The 16,756-nt window shown below is 41.3% G+C and overlaps 1 protein-coding gene across 5 annotated transcripts in view; it reads left to right on the forward strand.

Annotated features, from left to right (window-relative positions):
* Positions 1-16,756, forward strand: part of FBN2 (fibrillin 2) — a 307,967-nt gene that overhangs the window by 106,162 nt on the left and 185,049 nt on the right. For all 5 annotated transcript variants that reach the window (XM_059724895.1, XM_019478066.2, XM_059724893.1 and 2 more), the window contains exon 8: positions 13,768-13,893. In XM_059724895.1, the coding sequence (XP_059580878.1) occupies positions 13,768-13,893 (126 nt within the window). The remainder of the gene's footprint in view (positions 1-13,767; positions 13,894-16,756) is intronic.

Consider the following 16,756-nt stretch of genomic DNA (forward strand, 5'->3'; position numbering starts at 1 on the left):
CTTATGGCCTGGCTTTTTTCTAAGGAGTCAGAAACACTATCACTGAGAGAGAGAGGGAGGGAAACTAGATTACCCACTTCTCTTGGTGGAAAATAAGTATTTCAAGATCATAAGAGACAGGGTATGCCTTGATTGGCCTCTTGCCCAGGTAGCAGGCATCAGTGGAGATGAGCCAGGAAAAAGCAACAGGAGCTGCAGACTTAGCCTGCTTCCATGCTAAACCTTATCTTTCCACAGAAGAAATGGAGCAAGGGTAATTTCCTGGGGGTTTGCTGGAAATCTGGGGCACAAGTGGAGCACATGGTCAGTCCTTTAGCTGTCAGAGGACTGCTGCTGCCACTGTTGTCCCTGCTGAGCTCCATGTAACCCAACTGGAGTGGGCAGGAGTATATCTGAAAATTGCCCCTGCCCAGGAACAGTGGGAGAAGGAGCAACAGGCACTAGAGGAAATGAAATGGAGGAGAGGGGACATGCCTCTGAGCATGCAGGGGATGGGGGGATTCTTACTTGCTTCAGGGACTTTAAATAAAAAGCACTGAGGGGTGGAGAAGCTGGGTGTTGGGGCTGCAGCTACCCCTCCAGTGCAGATTGTTGCTTCTGCACCCCGCTTTGCTAAATCCTGGGTCTGCCCCAGACCTTGCCTATTTTATTGATAGGGTGCATTATCAGAATTTGGATGACAGTGCTAGGGGTGGGAACTGTGTTAGAAAATTTAAGCAGCTAGGAAGGCCCTTGTGTTGGTGAATTCTTACACAAGCAGTACCACTGAATTGGGTTAGCCATGTGAACCAGGGTTCACCAATGGAAGGGTTGTGCAAGCTATCCCTGTTCTTTTTCCATCAAAAGTTGTGCATGTCATTGGTGCACCCTGGCTCATGCAACTATTTGTATTCAGTACTCCTGTAAGAACTCATCATTAACACAAGAGCTTTGGTTACATAGTCAGCATCTATTCCAATTGAACTCCTTTAGCTAATTCTTTTGGCTTTGATGTCCTTACTCATCTGTATATATTTGTTCACCAACCTGAGTGAGGAGAGCAAAATTAATCTCAGAGCTTATATAATGATTAACTTTATAGTATATTAGCACAAATGCTCATGTGTGTTGCCAAAACGGCTAGTTTCGTTCCCCTGGAGGCTTGTTCAATTACCCTCAAGGAAAGAGTCACACATACAGGCTGGGTCCATCTAGGTTTATTGTTTGCAAACAGTTCGACCGAGGAGCAGAGAGCTCAAATCAGGGCCGACGATGAGTCCGGCCTGGAATCACATTTTTATAGCTTACATTCAACAGAGTCTTGACGTACTAGAAGTTTATTGGCTGCAGTACCAGTTCCTAATTGTGACGTCTTATCTTGTAGGCTGTACTTAACTAGTTATTGGTTAATGTGACTTATCAGGGTTAGTACGTGTGCACTCAAAGGTAGAATTGCAGCATGCTCAGAAGAAAAGAGCAATTTCAACAAAGTTAGTTAAACTTTAGTAACTTCTTATCTTAACGTAACCTTAAGGCACTGGACAGAGATGATTTCAAAATGCAAGGCAAGCAGTAAGAACCACAGCTTGGACATTAGGGCAAGCAGTAAGAACCACAGCTTGGACATTAGACCTCCTGATCTTTACACAAAAGGGTCATAAGATGGTCATAAGACACTTATATGGTTGTTGCTCAAGCATTACTGCAAAATTATGGGGGCTAATGTCTTTTTACTACATGTGCATGTATGCACATGCATGCATGAATGTGCACACAAACACACACACAACAGTAAAAAACAGGTACTCTGAGGGAAAAGGCAGTGAGAATCTGTGAGCAATCTTGTCTGCTGGATGCTAGTTCTCAGGGAAGTGTTCAAAAAATGTCACTGGTTTAGAGGACTTGGAGCTGATAATCACCCAATATCTCTTCATGGCTAGAAAATAGGTAATCCCTAAACTGTGTCTAGGTGGTCCTGGAACTCTTTTCTGTTGTGACTGAAGATATAGTATGAATGGGAATGAGAACCACCAGTTTATGGAAACTTAATTGAACTTCTAAGGTAAGTACAGAAGTTCAAAATGCCTGAGGTGGAATCAGTTCAAGATTTGCAGGTTTTTGGCTACCAGGGCTCTGATTGGCCTGTGAGAGGCAGGGGAGCAGGGAGAGGAATGCACCAGCCTGGCCTGGCCCCAGCCCCCCTAGTCAGGGTCTGCCCAGTACAGGGCAGTAAAAGCCCTCACCAGCATGAGTTCTGGGCGGCTGCAACAAGGAGGAGCTTCTGCCTGGCTGCTGCAGCTGCTCAGTGTGGGCGGGCAGTATAGAGCAGGCACAGGGCTGGCCAGGGTTAGGGCTGTATGTGCCGGTTCCAGCTGGTCCGCTCTAGCCGGGCTGAGTCTGGAGTAGGCATGGGGTAGGCCGGGGTCGGGGTGGGGCTGTGCGCTGTGGCAGGGAGGAGCTGCAGGGCGCGCAGGCTCTGGGCTGTTGCAGGGGTGCTCACCAGCCACAGCAGCTCCCCAGCAACTGCCTATGTGGCCCATGGGCTTACATAATTGCCTGACCTTGCTCTACACAGCTACCTGGCTCCAGTTACTAGTTAGTTTAAAAACCAACAGAAGAGTATTCCAAGATGATTTATAAACCCGGTACATGGACAGGTTTATATAGTTACAGGTCTTAATGCTACCTACAATAAATTGCATCCCTAATCAATAGTGGGTTGAAAAATAAAGAATGCAAATTTAGCTATTAGTGATTTGAATTAAGCTTCTTACAGCCATCTTTTTTCTTCTGTTTGCTTTAATTACATGGCATAGTTTTTTACTGTTGTTTATTTCTATGCATTTTTATTATATGAAAAACATTACTAGAAATCGAATTATTTATGTTTGTGAAAAATCCTAGCAGTAAAATATATGTTTCACTGAAGTTCAAGCCCAGCATCAATATACCTCAGAAAAACCCTCTCAAAATTCAAAATATTTGTTTTCCAATTCTGTTGCTGAAAATAAACTAACTTTAGGATAAATAATAAACAGAAGTGTTGAATATTTCCAAAAGTGAAACTTTGTTATCTTTAGAAAGAGAATTTGGGAACATTGGAACAGATCATAATCTTCAGCTCATTAACCAAAATGCAGAGTAAAGACAGCTGTAATTACTATACATATTTATGTTTTGTACAGCTATTGTGTAAGCAGTGCATATGTTAGAAATGTATGTTTTGTTTAGAGTAACTTGGCTTCATTATTTTGAAATGCTGACTGCAAGGTTTTTATTTAATCTGCTGTTCCCATGAGTAATGTCGGTTAATTCAGGGAGCATTAATTCCTTTTGGAAATTTTAACATTTTGTTTAGCATTTAGTCTAATGGAGTTTCTGAATTCCATTATGAGGAACTGCTTTTGCCTTTTATACTGAATTTTTGTTTATCATTATTTATTAGTTAGAAATGGACTTGTTTTATTTTCTTCACAAAAGGGTACATTTATTGTTATTGTAAGAGACAACGCGTTATAAACCAAGAATTAGATGCCGATGCATTCTTTGCACATTTGCTATGTAGAGTTAAGTAAGTGTGATTTTTTGGATGGGCTAAGAGTGCAGGATAAGATGGAAAGTAACAGAAGCCTGACTTTTTTCTTCAGTCAGGCAAAAACTCCCCTGAGGATGGTCATTGTGAACTTTTCCCAAGAAAAAGCTGCAGAGACCGAAGTAAAGAATGTACTTTTAAATTAAAAAAGATACCACCTAGGACAAAGATAACATGTGCTACCATTATGATACAGTATCTGTTTTAGATTGAAGCAAATTCTGTTCCTGACAACATTTACAGCATAGACTGTATGCCATAGAGCCTTTAACAGCGTGCCATATCCAGAGTCTGTAGCTGTTGGCAGTTCTGAGAACCGTAATGGAAAGAGCAAAATTATAGGAAATTTATAGAATTTCCATGTATAGAATCTAATTATTGGGGGATCATCGTAAATTCAGGGTCATCTTGAATTTGAGTAACTATGGTAATGTATTTTGCAATTTCCAAAGTGATGACTGAAGCAAAATTTGAAGCATATACTTTTGGCACCCAACTCCTTAAAATACATTGTGCATAACAAAACATTACACACCTTAATTTATTGGATATAAATATAATGAACCATGTTTCTACTAAGACATTTACTTGGAATTGTCTACTACATATATACAAACAGTTAGGTTAGACAAGGAGACTTGTTCCTGTGGTGCCATACAAGATATCCCATTACCAGTTCCTGTCAGGCCCCACAAAGAACTGATGCAGGCACTGATATACTCTTATAATCACCTGCCCGTCCCATTCCCACCTGCTCTGCACCCAGCTCTGGCCCAGCCCCCACACTGAGAAGAGGCTGGCACCACCCCTGCCAGGAGCACGGTGTCTTTGCAGGCTCAGCGGTGAGGGGCCAACTGGGCAGACAGCAGCAGTGCTGAGAGGGGTGCTTTTGGGGGACTAAGGCAAATTTTGGCCCTCCCAAGCTGCCCCTAGCACCTTCTCTGCTGCTGGGTGATGGGCAGGCTCTGGGCTGAGACTTCAGTGGCCCATGCTGCAGCCTGGGGGTGGCTCCCTGGGGAAGTGCAGGGGTCGCAGCAGGCCCAGGACATCATCAGGTTTGACTTTGCTTTGCAGCCCAGCAGTGTGTGTGTGTGTGTGCGCATCTGGTTCTGTGTGCATGTGTGTGTGTGTGTATGTCTGTGTGTGTGCCTGTATGTCTTGTTCTGTGTGTCTGCGTGTGCACACATGTCTGGTTCTGTGTGTACGTGTGTGTGCATATGTCTATTCTGTGGGTGTGTTTGCATGTGGGTATCTGGTTCTTTGCGTTTGTGTGCATGTGGGTCAGTGTCTGTGTGTGTGTCTGGTTCTCTCTCTCTCTCCTTTTTTTCTCTCCTTTTTTTCTTTCTTTTCTCTTTGGCTTTTTTTTCTCTTTTCCTCTTTTTTTTCTCTCCTCTTTTTCTGTTCTTTCTCTCTTTCTCTTTTTTTGTGTCTTTCATCACAACATGCTTAACAAAAAAGAATACAAAACAACAAAGGTAATATATTAAGTTTTATTTATTGTCACCAGGTTTAGAAGTATTAGAAATAATAATTTTCCACAGTATTTACTGTGCAATATTAATATGCAGTTGTCCTGCCATGTATCCCCCACCCCACTTTTGTTTTCCTGGCATGCTGGCACTCCAGCGCCTTACAAGGTAGACATTGTTGTTTTTTTCAGCACTCTGGCCAAAAATGATACCTACCCATGCTCTAGGGCAGGGGTTCCCAACCGCCAGGCTGCGGCCTGGTACTGGGCTGCAACAGGTTGGCGGCTGGGCTGCGGCTTCTGCTGCTGGCAGTCATATGTGTGGAGTCAAAGCTGAGAGATGGGGAAGCCCCAGGAGAGAGGCTGCCGGTTCTGTGAGCCCCATCACGCTCCCGCCGCCATGGCCACACCCAGTGAGGAACGGCCCACGCACCAGATACCGGGGCCCGTGCCGGGCCAGGTAGGAACCCCTAGCCCTGCCCATGGCTGGGAGTGGGGGAATGCGGGTGGGGGAATGGCTGAGGCGGAGGATGGGAAGGCAGCTCTGCTGCACTCTCCTAGGCAAAGCAGCAGAATCCCTTCTTCCCGGGCAGCCCCAGCTGGGTCTCCCCAGGCCACTGCCTGTGTATCCCCCTGCCCTGCAGGGTTCCCCCGGTGCCCTAACCTGATCCACTCCTCGCAACCCCGCCCCCACCCCACATTTTTTTTTAAAATTAAATATGCAAATTCTATTTAAATATGTAACTTAGATCTAAATATGTAACGGAGATCTAAATATGTAAATTAGTTCATTTAACTGTCTGCAGTATAAAAAGGTTGGGAACCCCTGCTCTAGGGTGAATGTGTGGTGGTGTGGGGGTGATGTTCCTATTGTACCCAGCAGCATATAGCTAGGAGATGGAGCCAAGGATACATTGGGATATGAAATCCATTCATTGCTGTTCCCTCCCATGCAAAACATTTCATGGTGACAACCCAGGCCTCAGGTTTTACCCAGTCTATTTTTAGTTAAAATCTCTTTGTCTTCAGTAAGGGTTTGATAGAGTAAAATAGAAGGTCCAGTCATACAAATGATTACACATGAAGTTATGAATAAAGTTATGAGTTAAGTGTTTGCAGGATAGGGCCTCTGGGAAGGATATCAGGAGTTGAGGCAATGTCTGAGAATATGTGTACAGAAGGAGGATCCAGTTAATAGAGGCTCCATTGTTTTAATGTTGCTTTTTATTTAAAATATTATACAGAACTGATCTCACTACTGCATATTCTACCCGCTCCCTTCCCTTCCACTCCCTCAGTGTGTAAAGCCAGATCAAACATTACTTGGTGGTTGCAAAGGGGCAAAACGTACAGCTTATACACAGGCAAAACTCCAGTTTTCAAAGGGAGTGGTAAAAACTGAGTATAGCTTTTCACCTAATATTTTTTTAGATTCTCTGCTGTATCCATTGGCCTTAAAAATCCAGATGTATTTTATTTTGGGAGAGGTGAGTGGGGCAGGGGTTAAATTTTCTTTTGGCTGTGATCCCTAGAAGAGTTCAGGTCATGTTTTCTGTATCTTAATAGATATTGCCCTGAACTGTGGTGCACATTAAATATATTAATTGTTTTGCCGGTATTTACTTCATTCTTCTCTTCTAGAAAAATTTCAGGAATAGTCTAAATTCTGCTTACAGGAAATATTGAGGGGAGGAGGGGGGGATAGAGTTTGCATTTATTCCTGAAACTGAACTCGTATTAGAGTAACATGGGAACTTTTCCTCAATAAACAATGCAGAACTTACACAATGGCAGACTGCATAGAACACCCCTTTGTGTCTGTGTTTGTATCCACATGTATCCATGTCTGATTTCCTTATGAAGGCACTTACTGATGAATCTGGTCCATAATATTTGTGCAACCCAGTTCTAATATTTCTTTATTTACAAGTTTTTCTGTGGCCCGGATTAATATGCTAGTTACAAAAGACCAACTCACCGGATCATAAATTCTAACTTATTGTATCGGATGTGAAATGACCAATAAAATCATAAATGCAAACTGAGTTATGAGGGGTACTGACCACCTTAACACCTATACCCACATACACACACAATTGCTGCAATAGTAGTGCTTATACCTATCCAAGGCCCTACAGTTCTGCTGTGAGGCTTCTCTGAGGTGACATCTTCTTCAGAAGGGGGTCACCAGCTTTGTCCTTCTGTCTCAGTAGGTTGGGTGCTGGATGAAAGGGCGCTGCTGAGGGACATGCTTCACTGACTTTTATCCCTTCTCTGGCAGACTTCTGTGATTTCCCCAGCATCATCTTGGCTGCCCAGTCCGGAGGTCGCTGTCCCATGTGGGTCTTAAGTAGTGCATGACAGCTGTCAGTCAGTCACTGGGGTTCTGCCTGATGGTGCAGTTTTGGGAGTTCACCTTTGACTTGATTGACTTAATGGCTGTATTGTCATGGTTAACAGGAATAGTCAGTAGGGTGGGTGCTCCGTTCCAGGAATCAGTCTCCAGTGTTGATTAACTCAAACTGGATACCTTCTTTCTGTCAGTCTGTGGCTCAGAGCTGTTAATTGCCACTTGTTAACTTGTAACTACAGCTGGCTCTGCCTATTACTTAATCACTCACTCACTCATATTTGTTCCCATTCATTCAGGAAACCAGCCCCAATGCAACAGTTCAACTCCGGTGATTACAATTCCAATGCATTCTTACAATAATAGTTCTAGTAATACAAGGTATGACTTTAAAGAAAAATACATTTGTTAAAAGTTAAAGGATATAAAATATAAAATACAGAATGCCAGGGTAAAGATGAGACAGATGAAATATAAAAAGAAATATACCTTAATAAATGCAAATATGACTTAGTGAGTTTTAATGGTCACTAGGGACAATAAGTGAGTAACAGTTTAGGTGCAGTAGACTGATTTAGCATAAACTTTAGACAGATATGGGAAGTTTGCTTTGGGAAATAGGTTTTAATCATAGTGGGAATGTGTTCACCATAATATATTTACAGTCATGTTTTCAATGCACCTTGGCTTTTCTTGTCTCTTATAGGCTTTGCTTTGAAGTGGATATTTTAGTTCTTTTATTTTCTTTAGTGACACTTAGCTCAATTGATATGTAGATGTAGTTTGTAGGTTTCTCCTACATCTATAGAAACCCATTTCAGCTTTCTGGCTTGCTCGGAGCCTTGCCACACCCATGCAGTGTGTGCCCTAGGTCTCTGCAAGAAGGGGCTGCTTTTTACAAATAGAATGTTCAGTTTCTGAAGCAATTTTGTGATATATTGGTCTTCAAGCATTTTACTATGGTTTTTTTAAAGTATAGTAGTAGTAATAGTTTGGGGAGTTTATTCATCTCTCAGTACTCACAGAAGTTACATCTCTGGGTCCTGAGGACTACTATGCATTTCTTCAGAGCTACATTTTGCCTAGTCCTTACATGAAGGTAGAACAAGGAAGAAAGCTTTCATTATATTTTCTGATTCATAGGTGATGGGTTGAATTTTCTTACTTGGACACGAGAAAATTAAGTTGCAAATATGGCAGTTCCCTTGAAGGAATGCTGTAGTTTATCCGGGCAGAAAACTTTACAGGGCAAAATGATTCCAGTACTCCCACTTTCAGTGGTGTATTTCTGGAGCACTTATACTTTAGGACTACAAACTAACTTTTTTAGTTGAAACCCAATGCCAAGATGGAAACTGCCTTTTAAGAAATAGATTCTTTTCTATTTTTTGTTTCCTTGTATAACATTCTAGTTCATTACAGTGCATTGGTTAAATTCAAACTTAATATTACATTAGACTACAGTAAAGCTTAAAATACTTCCAGAACTTAAAAGTTTCTGAGACCCCTTTTTTGCTATATTTGCCAAGTTATTCATCATATCCTGCTCACTGTAAGGTTTACTGTAAAAACCATGAATTCTGGCTGACAAGTAGGCAGGCTGTTTTCTTTGGCAGACAGCTATCCTGTTAATACCTACAGCTGGGATGTTTATTCCACACATTTAGAACCAGTTCTCACTGAGTGTGCCCAGTTTTATCATCTGAGGTGTAACATCAGAAGTGCAGCCACTCAGACCAGTAAGCATGTTTTATGCTTATGGTGATGTCCTCTTTAATGATCTTAGGAGTATTTCCCCAAAGAGTATTAATTTACACTCTTTTTTAAGAAAGGGGAAGAGGGAATAAGAGAATTTCTTTAGCCATCCAGCCTAAATGTAGCTCTTTCTGAGGTAAAATCTCAGATTTTCCAGTCAGTACTAATGGAGGATTTTTTTTTTTATGTGTAGGTCCATATGCAAGGTTTGGAAACAAAGTAGGTGTTCCTTAGAAACTAGTGGCAAGAAAAAGACAGAAAGTATTTATTGACCTGATTCTGGTAGAACCCATAGGAAGGGTCTCTGTTGCAACAAATCAAGGGGAGCGGTGAAGGATAGTATAAGATAGTGTGCCGCCTGCAACCTTGTGCCATCCCTCTACCTCCTTTTGCTCTGGTATGTCCAGCCTTTACTCAGTTTGCTCCACAGTGGCAGAGTTACTTCACTGGCTGTGTACACATATTCAGATGATCAAGGACAACTCTCTAGAGTTTGTTCTCTTGGTAGAAAAACTTATCTAGAAATGCCTGAACAGACGTTTGAATGCTGAGCCCCTGAAGAACAGAGAGCTTGCAGTCCTGACTCTGTGCAGCCAGAGGGTCCCTGTGCACACATCTCACCATGCCTCCAGGCTTCCCCAGTCTACCTGGAGACAGATGATAGAAGTGCACAGGGCAGCCATGATTGGCTAACTCAGACTGCTCAGGTCAGCTTGCATCTTCCTGAAGCACAATGTGGGATTATGATGGGGGGATGTTCTGTTCATTGCTCAGCTGGAACAATAATGTCCCACATAAATGATACATTGTCTCCAGGGGTGAGGGAGGTGGTGCTTGAGCAGAGCACCCTGGGGTGCTGGAAGAATGTTCTGTGGCTTTTCTTAGAAGAGCACATGTACAGGCATTCACTGTCCCAGGAAACACTCCTCCAGGAATGATTTCCAACATAAATGATACATTGTCTCCAGGGGTGGGGGAGGTGGTGCTTGAGTAGAGCACCCTGGGATGCTGGAAGAATGTTCTGTGGCTTTTCTTAGAAGAGTACATGTATAGGCATTCATTGTCCCAGGAAACACTCCTCCAGGAATGATTTAATTCTAATTGTTCCAAGGTTATTCTCCTTCCAAAACAACCATTTTTGGTCTGCAAAAAAAATCTTGAACATCTAGGTACTCATGGTTTCCCCTGGGAAAGAAGCAACTCTCCCAATAGAAATCAAATGTGTACACATGACCAGTGTGGTCTGTGTGCAGAAGAGTAGTACAGCAGACGGGTCTAGCCTTTATGACCTTCAGAATCCTTCAGATTCTACCCTACATTATGTTACTTGGAAGAAATCTGATTTCTTAAAATGTAGTTAAAATGCAATAAAGAGTACAAAATCACATAGCATGTTGGAACCTACATTTGTCATCCAAGTGCTGATTTTGTGTTTTGTTTTTTAAATAGAAAGTAGTGTCCATTACAGTAGCACATAATGGAATATAATATAGGGAGTAAATAAGAAACTTGAAAGTTTGAACAAACATCTGTTTTTTTGGTAGTATATTTCTATTTACATTCCATTTAGACACAACTCTCTTTCCTTCTTACTCAATAATAAAAATGTAAGCTATAAAAGTTTCAGGGACAAGGCAAAGGGCCTTGGTAGGCTAAAGAGTGAAATGAGGGTCTGTGACTGGTGCTAAGCAAACCATCCTAGTCGGGCATCTCTCAGTAAAACAAGCACAGTAACAAAGAGGGACAACTGTAATGTAATCTCCAAATTACGTTGCCAGTGGAGTTGAACCCTGAAGTGAGGGTTAGAACAGGTAAGAGTGTTATGGATCTTCTTAGCTGAAATTGCTGATGCGAGAAGGCCTCTGTTCAAAATAAGTAAATAAATACAACTCTCTTAAAATTATTTTTGCACAATTTTTTCAGCTGTTTCTTGCCTTTCCTTGTAATATTTTTTTAAATATATTATTTTTAATTTTGTGTGCGTGGAGAAAATATCACTCTTGTTTAAATCAGTTACCAGTTATGTTAGAGTTACACTGCATGAAAAATCTCATGGTTTCATTTCACTGGATTAATCATGTGGTAACCAGTTCACCACATCATATATTGTTTTTTAATATAATAGATTCATACAAGATTTCAGAAACTTCCTTGCAAAATTACTTGGTTTAGTTTTGTACTATCATTTAGGAACTGAAACTTCTTAAGTGGTTACCTGTGAAGTTCCAGGTGAAAGTATTAACTCTTAGAATGCTTAATCTGAAAAAATGGAACTTTCTTTTGAACTGTCCAGGTCCCTAAAAAGTATAGGCACTGTGTATGTGTTTAAGATACCAGTTAAAGACTGCCAATTAAGTTATAGTTTAATAAAATAAAAGAAGGTACCAAGTCATGGTATATGGTATCTAAGAGTTTAAGAAATTATGTGGCATCTTTTTAGAATTTTCAGTGGATTATTTTCATACTTCTTTTCTCTTGCAATTTAATGAGTCTTTCAATTCAGATTATTTTTTCTTTCCATTTGGTAAACGTTTTTCAACTATATCCCTATTAGACTATATTCTGCTGCTGCTCCTGCTGCTCCTTCTTCTTCTCCTTCATCATTTTAGTCAGCAGTTTCTGTATAAGTTTGACTCTGTGCAAAAACATATGGTCTTGTTCTGAAGGGAGATCTGGAGATCTACCAGATTTGGGATTGACTCTCTTGACCTTTCAAGGCAGGAGGTCAAAATCAGAGCCATTCCCAAATTTTATGTGGGACCTCTGCAAGGTGCTTCTCAGATTTCTTTCCTTAGAGCAACCTTCTGCATATTTTACCACGAGAAGGATGATCAGGATTCAGAAATGTTTTTTTTTAAACTTTTTTATGGGGTACAACATTCTTAAATTCACTTAGAACCCAAGTGCATAAAAGCACACAGCCAAAATCATCAAGCTTTGCCTGGCTTTGGGTTTAAACCATACAAACCCCACAGTTTCATGTGGTTTTAAGTGGAAAACGTAAGTCAGCCCAAGTTGGTTGGAAACTTGGCCCAAGCTTGCTTAGAATGCATCCCAGGTTAAAAACGGGCAACTTTTCAAGTTTAATACAAAAACTGAAACTTGCAACTTTTAAGTTGACTGCAGGTGGTATTAAGAGAGTTCCTCAGAGCTCTAACATACAGAGGTCAACATAAAAAATATGGCTGGAATTACATACAAAAATAACTCTATATTTAAAAGAACATTAAGGTAGCAAAGTCAAGTACTCAACAGTTAGGAAACATCTGATGTTTGAAACAAGTCCTATGTGCACGTGAATTACTTTAACGATTGCATACTGTTTTTTATTACTTTTCCCATTTCTTCCATGCCAGCCTATTTTGTGCTTCTCTCATCTCAGCATTGCATTACTCTTTCTCTTATTCCTCCTCACTGCATGTACACCATCTGAGGCCATGTTGTTCTGGGCTTATGTGCTCATTTTTGGTAATCAGTGCACACCTGCGTGCAGGCTTTGGTTAGAACTTGATTCTGAGAATTGGTTGTCTCAGTTCATGTTCATGTCTCAGTTCCATGCAAAATTGTTTCAGTATTGAGGTGAGATGATTGATTTAAGTGGAAATGACCATTTGAATAAATACTGTTTATATGAAAGAATGCAAGAGGAGTTCATGCTTCTAAAGAAAATTATCCAAATTTCTGTGTTGCCTGAGCATGGCAAAAGGGCTGGAAAGCAACTGGATCAGATCCATGTAGCTAAGAATTCTTGCAGCATGTGAGAGCAGTCCCTGCATCACCTTTCCCTATATAACCCAGAGTAGGAGCATGGTCTGTAAGAAACTGCATTTCACCTATATTCAGTTGTTGTGTGGTACCTCTGGCATCCCCAAATGCATTTGGGTATCACCAGATAAAACTGATCAGCTGTGCTGGGATGTGTCCACTTCTTTGGGCAAAACATATCACCTGTTGTCTTTCCTGTTGGTGATTCAACTCTGCTAGCATTTCTGCAAATGGGAAAACCTGGCTTTCCTCATGTAGAGGAGGAAAGCTGTGGGAAAGCTGCACAGGCACTCCAGAGGTTTGAGGGGCCTGATCCTGAGTGAGAATTTTTTGGTGTGCAGGGCTGGGCTCCTCAAGCCCCTGAGCTACTCTGTAGGGAAGTTGGTGAGTGTGGGCAGCTCTGGCCTCCCTAAGCTCTCTTGGCACAAAGAAAATAGACATCCATCACTAACTAACAGCACAAATTAATACCCCCTTTGTTGCAGCCACATATTTTGGGCATTTGCGCTGCAAGTGGCATGGACATCTCCTTACTTGGCGTCCGTGCCTCAATAAAAATGTTAAGTATAAGAGTAGCTTCTAGACTGCTCTACTCTGCTCTAGGGTTTAGCATGGTAGAGGACTGGAACATACAGGAAAGTCAACATCGTGTATGATCCACCTGTTTTAAGCAGACCGGCTGTAAGTGCTCCACAGCCACAAGTGTTCCATTGCTGACAGTTTTGGACAATTGCAATGCATTATTAAATCTGAACTTTATACTAACTGAGTGTAATGCCTTTCTTTAGAAAAAAAATCTCTTAAACCCTTATATACAAATATTTAGTTGATTGATCAATTGATTTCCTCTTTGAACAGATATTGATGAATGCAGCATCATTCCAGGAATTTGCGAAGGTGGCGAGTGTTCTAACACTGTTGGAAGTTATTTCTGTATCTGTCCACGTGGCTATGTCTCATCTACAGATGGCTCCCGCTGCATTGGTAAGTGTACCATTCTATGGGCTTTTGGGACATTTTCAAGACAGGTTGTGTCATTACTGCAGTCTGTAAGCTTGCTACATACCCACCTTAAAAGTTAACTTTTTTTTCCAGGAACCCACAGATGTGCACAGACTTACTGGTTTTTGTGTCACAACTCCAGTGTCCGTTCAGTTATTCCGCTCTGCTGTTCCTTTTAGAGTGCCATAGCTGAACATAGTTTTTGGGGGTACAGATTCCTCCTTATGGGCTGTATTATAGCATTCCTTGTCCTAGTGCATTAAATATATCATATTTACTCAAATAGAAGATGAGGTTTTCTCTCCTCAGTTAGCATGGGGCAAAAGCCACTTATCTCATAATCACATATAAAGAAACCTCATTAAGCAGATTGTCTGTCTTTAAACTGCTGCCAAAGGCAGCATGTGCCCAGTAATGGAAACCAACTACAAAGCTGATTAAATATAGCCAGCACTGAGCGTGACTGTAAAACATATTGTCCACATGGGGTAAGCATACTAATGTATACGACAAGGATAGGTTAGCATAATCCCTTTAAATAAGATATATGGTAATGCCCATAGCATGCTGTCCTCCACAGCACCAACTCTTTTTCAAGTCATGGTGAACCACTACATAAATACGTTTCAACTTCTTCACTCCCACAGCTGAGCTGCACCTTTCTTTCCCATTTCCACTGATTCCTGTGCTTTACCAGCCTTAAATGGCTGGAAAACATCACCAAATGGGGCCTGAAATGATTTGCCCGGAACCTCTCTGTCACCCCTTGAGCCTGGCACATATGATTAGTATAGCCCCACCCTCCATGAGGTGAGGCTGGACCAGGTTGCCCTTTGCCTCATCTGCATATACATTTTTGGAGCATCCCAGGGCTTCTGGCAAAAACACCCAGTTCCAGTTCTGAGTGGGGGCTAATTGGCACAAGGGTCTTTGTGGGGTGGGGAGGGGTATCTGGAGTATACACAAACATACAGAGCAGTGAAAAGCTGTGTGGTCACCATGGCTTGAAATGGTGACCACAGAGGATGTCTACCTGCAGTTTCCTGAGGGCCATTTCAGTGTTGTCCCATTTCTCCTTCCTAAGCAGGCTTCTCATATTCACTGAAGCTATAAGGATCCCCATGAGCAAAAATGTGCTGGGGGAGTTGGACCTGTAGCTTTCTCATTTCTCTTGTTTAAGCTTAGGGGTTTTCAGGCTCTCTTCCCTCTCCTGACCCATCTGTTTCATCTGTTGGTGGGCCCCTTTCCGGGATCATGGCCGCTCCTGCTGTCTGGTCTATGTTTGAGGGGACCTGGCTTTCTTCCAGTAGCTTTTGGTGAACCCAAAGGCAAAGCTCACATTGATTACAAAGAAGCAAGATTGTATTCTTACTTAATATTTCAAGATTTATCTTAGTTAGGCATAATTAACTTCTAAATGCAAGTATTAGAAAGGCAGTCATAAACTTAGAAGATCTCTAGAGGAAATGTAATTAATTAGTATTTAATTTAGCTGGAGTGGGTTTTTCCCTTTGTAAGAATAAAGCAAGTATCAAATTTCACTACAGTAAAGCTCTGTGGATCTGACTTTTAAACATCTGTATCTTTTTTACAGTCAGTGTGGTTTTAGATCTGGTAATACGTATCACACATTTCTTCGCTGTTTTATGCCTGTGTGTATACCAAATGTATGGAGTTTTAAATGTAATGATAATTTGATTAAAAATAGCATTCATTCTGTGCAAGAAACCATTAGCTGTTATTGAACAATCTTCTGTCATTTATAAAAAGATTTCTTGAGGTGATCTTGAAACTAATATATAGTAGCCCATCCTCAGGATAATGCAGCTGCAGTTTGAAATATCACATCTTCAGAAAGATAGTGGAATGGTTTTCCCGCTAATAGCTTAATAAGGCATTTCTGATGATATAATACTTTAAAAAGAAGAAAAAAGAAAAGTCTGTTGCGTTTAAAGAGAACAAAGGGAGTTAGACACAATGCCCATTGAAGTTGAACCTTGGCCTTCACATAAATTAATAAATATAATAAGTAGCTCTTATATAGGGCTCCTCATCCACTGTTCTAAAAAAAAATCACAGTTTTTATCACCATGTTACAGATGGGGAAACTGAAGCAAAAAGAGATGATTTGATTACAGCAGACTAGTGGTAGTTTAGTGCCACATTTTTTGCAAGTGATTCCATGCAGGCAGTTTTCTGCACTGACAAGGAAAGACCACAGAAGTCCATTTTTTTTTGTTCATATTAGTTTTTGGATGTCAGCCTTCAATCACTTGTGCCTCATTTCAGACATACCAAGGATCTATGGCTTCTAGCGTCTTCAGTCAGAAGTAGTTTTTCAGTAACTATAAAAATGAGGTGTCTTAATTAAGCACTCAATAGCTGCGCTGCCCAATATTAGTGATATTTCTGAAAATATCTAGGCCACCACTTTGCAAGTTATACCACTCAGGCCCCTAGCACAAAGTGCATTTATGATGTGATTCATGTGTTAATTGCACCATAAATAGCAACATGCCACATGCTCCTTTTATTTATGGCACCATAAAATGGCAAATCAGCTACGTATGTGGGTGATTTGTATAGTACAATAAATTGAACTTGTATACCAATGCAAACAACCTGCTGGTTGTCAGGATCAGGACCTGGACAGGCCCCAGTCTGAAACCTGGCCAGATGCTGTCCTCCCCAATGCTGAGAATTGCTGATTATCGGCATCAGGATGTGGGCTCCCTGGGACCTTGCATCTTCAAGAGCTTTGCCCTGCAACCCCCCCAAATTCCCAGCTACATGCACCCATTTAAAGAGGTGCCCAATGCAAGAAGCTGAGGATGGAGCAGTTGCT

Source organism: Alligator mississippiensis, chromosome 3 (genome assembly GCF_030867095.1).
Source record: "Alligator mississippiensis isolate rAllMis1 chromosome 3, rAllMis1, whole genome shotgun sequence".
Taxonomy (NCBI): Eukaryota; Metazoa; Chordata; order Crocodylia; family Alligatoridae; genus Alligator; species Alligator mississippiensis.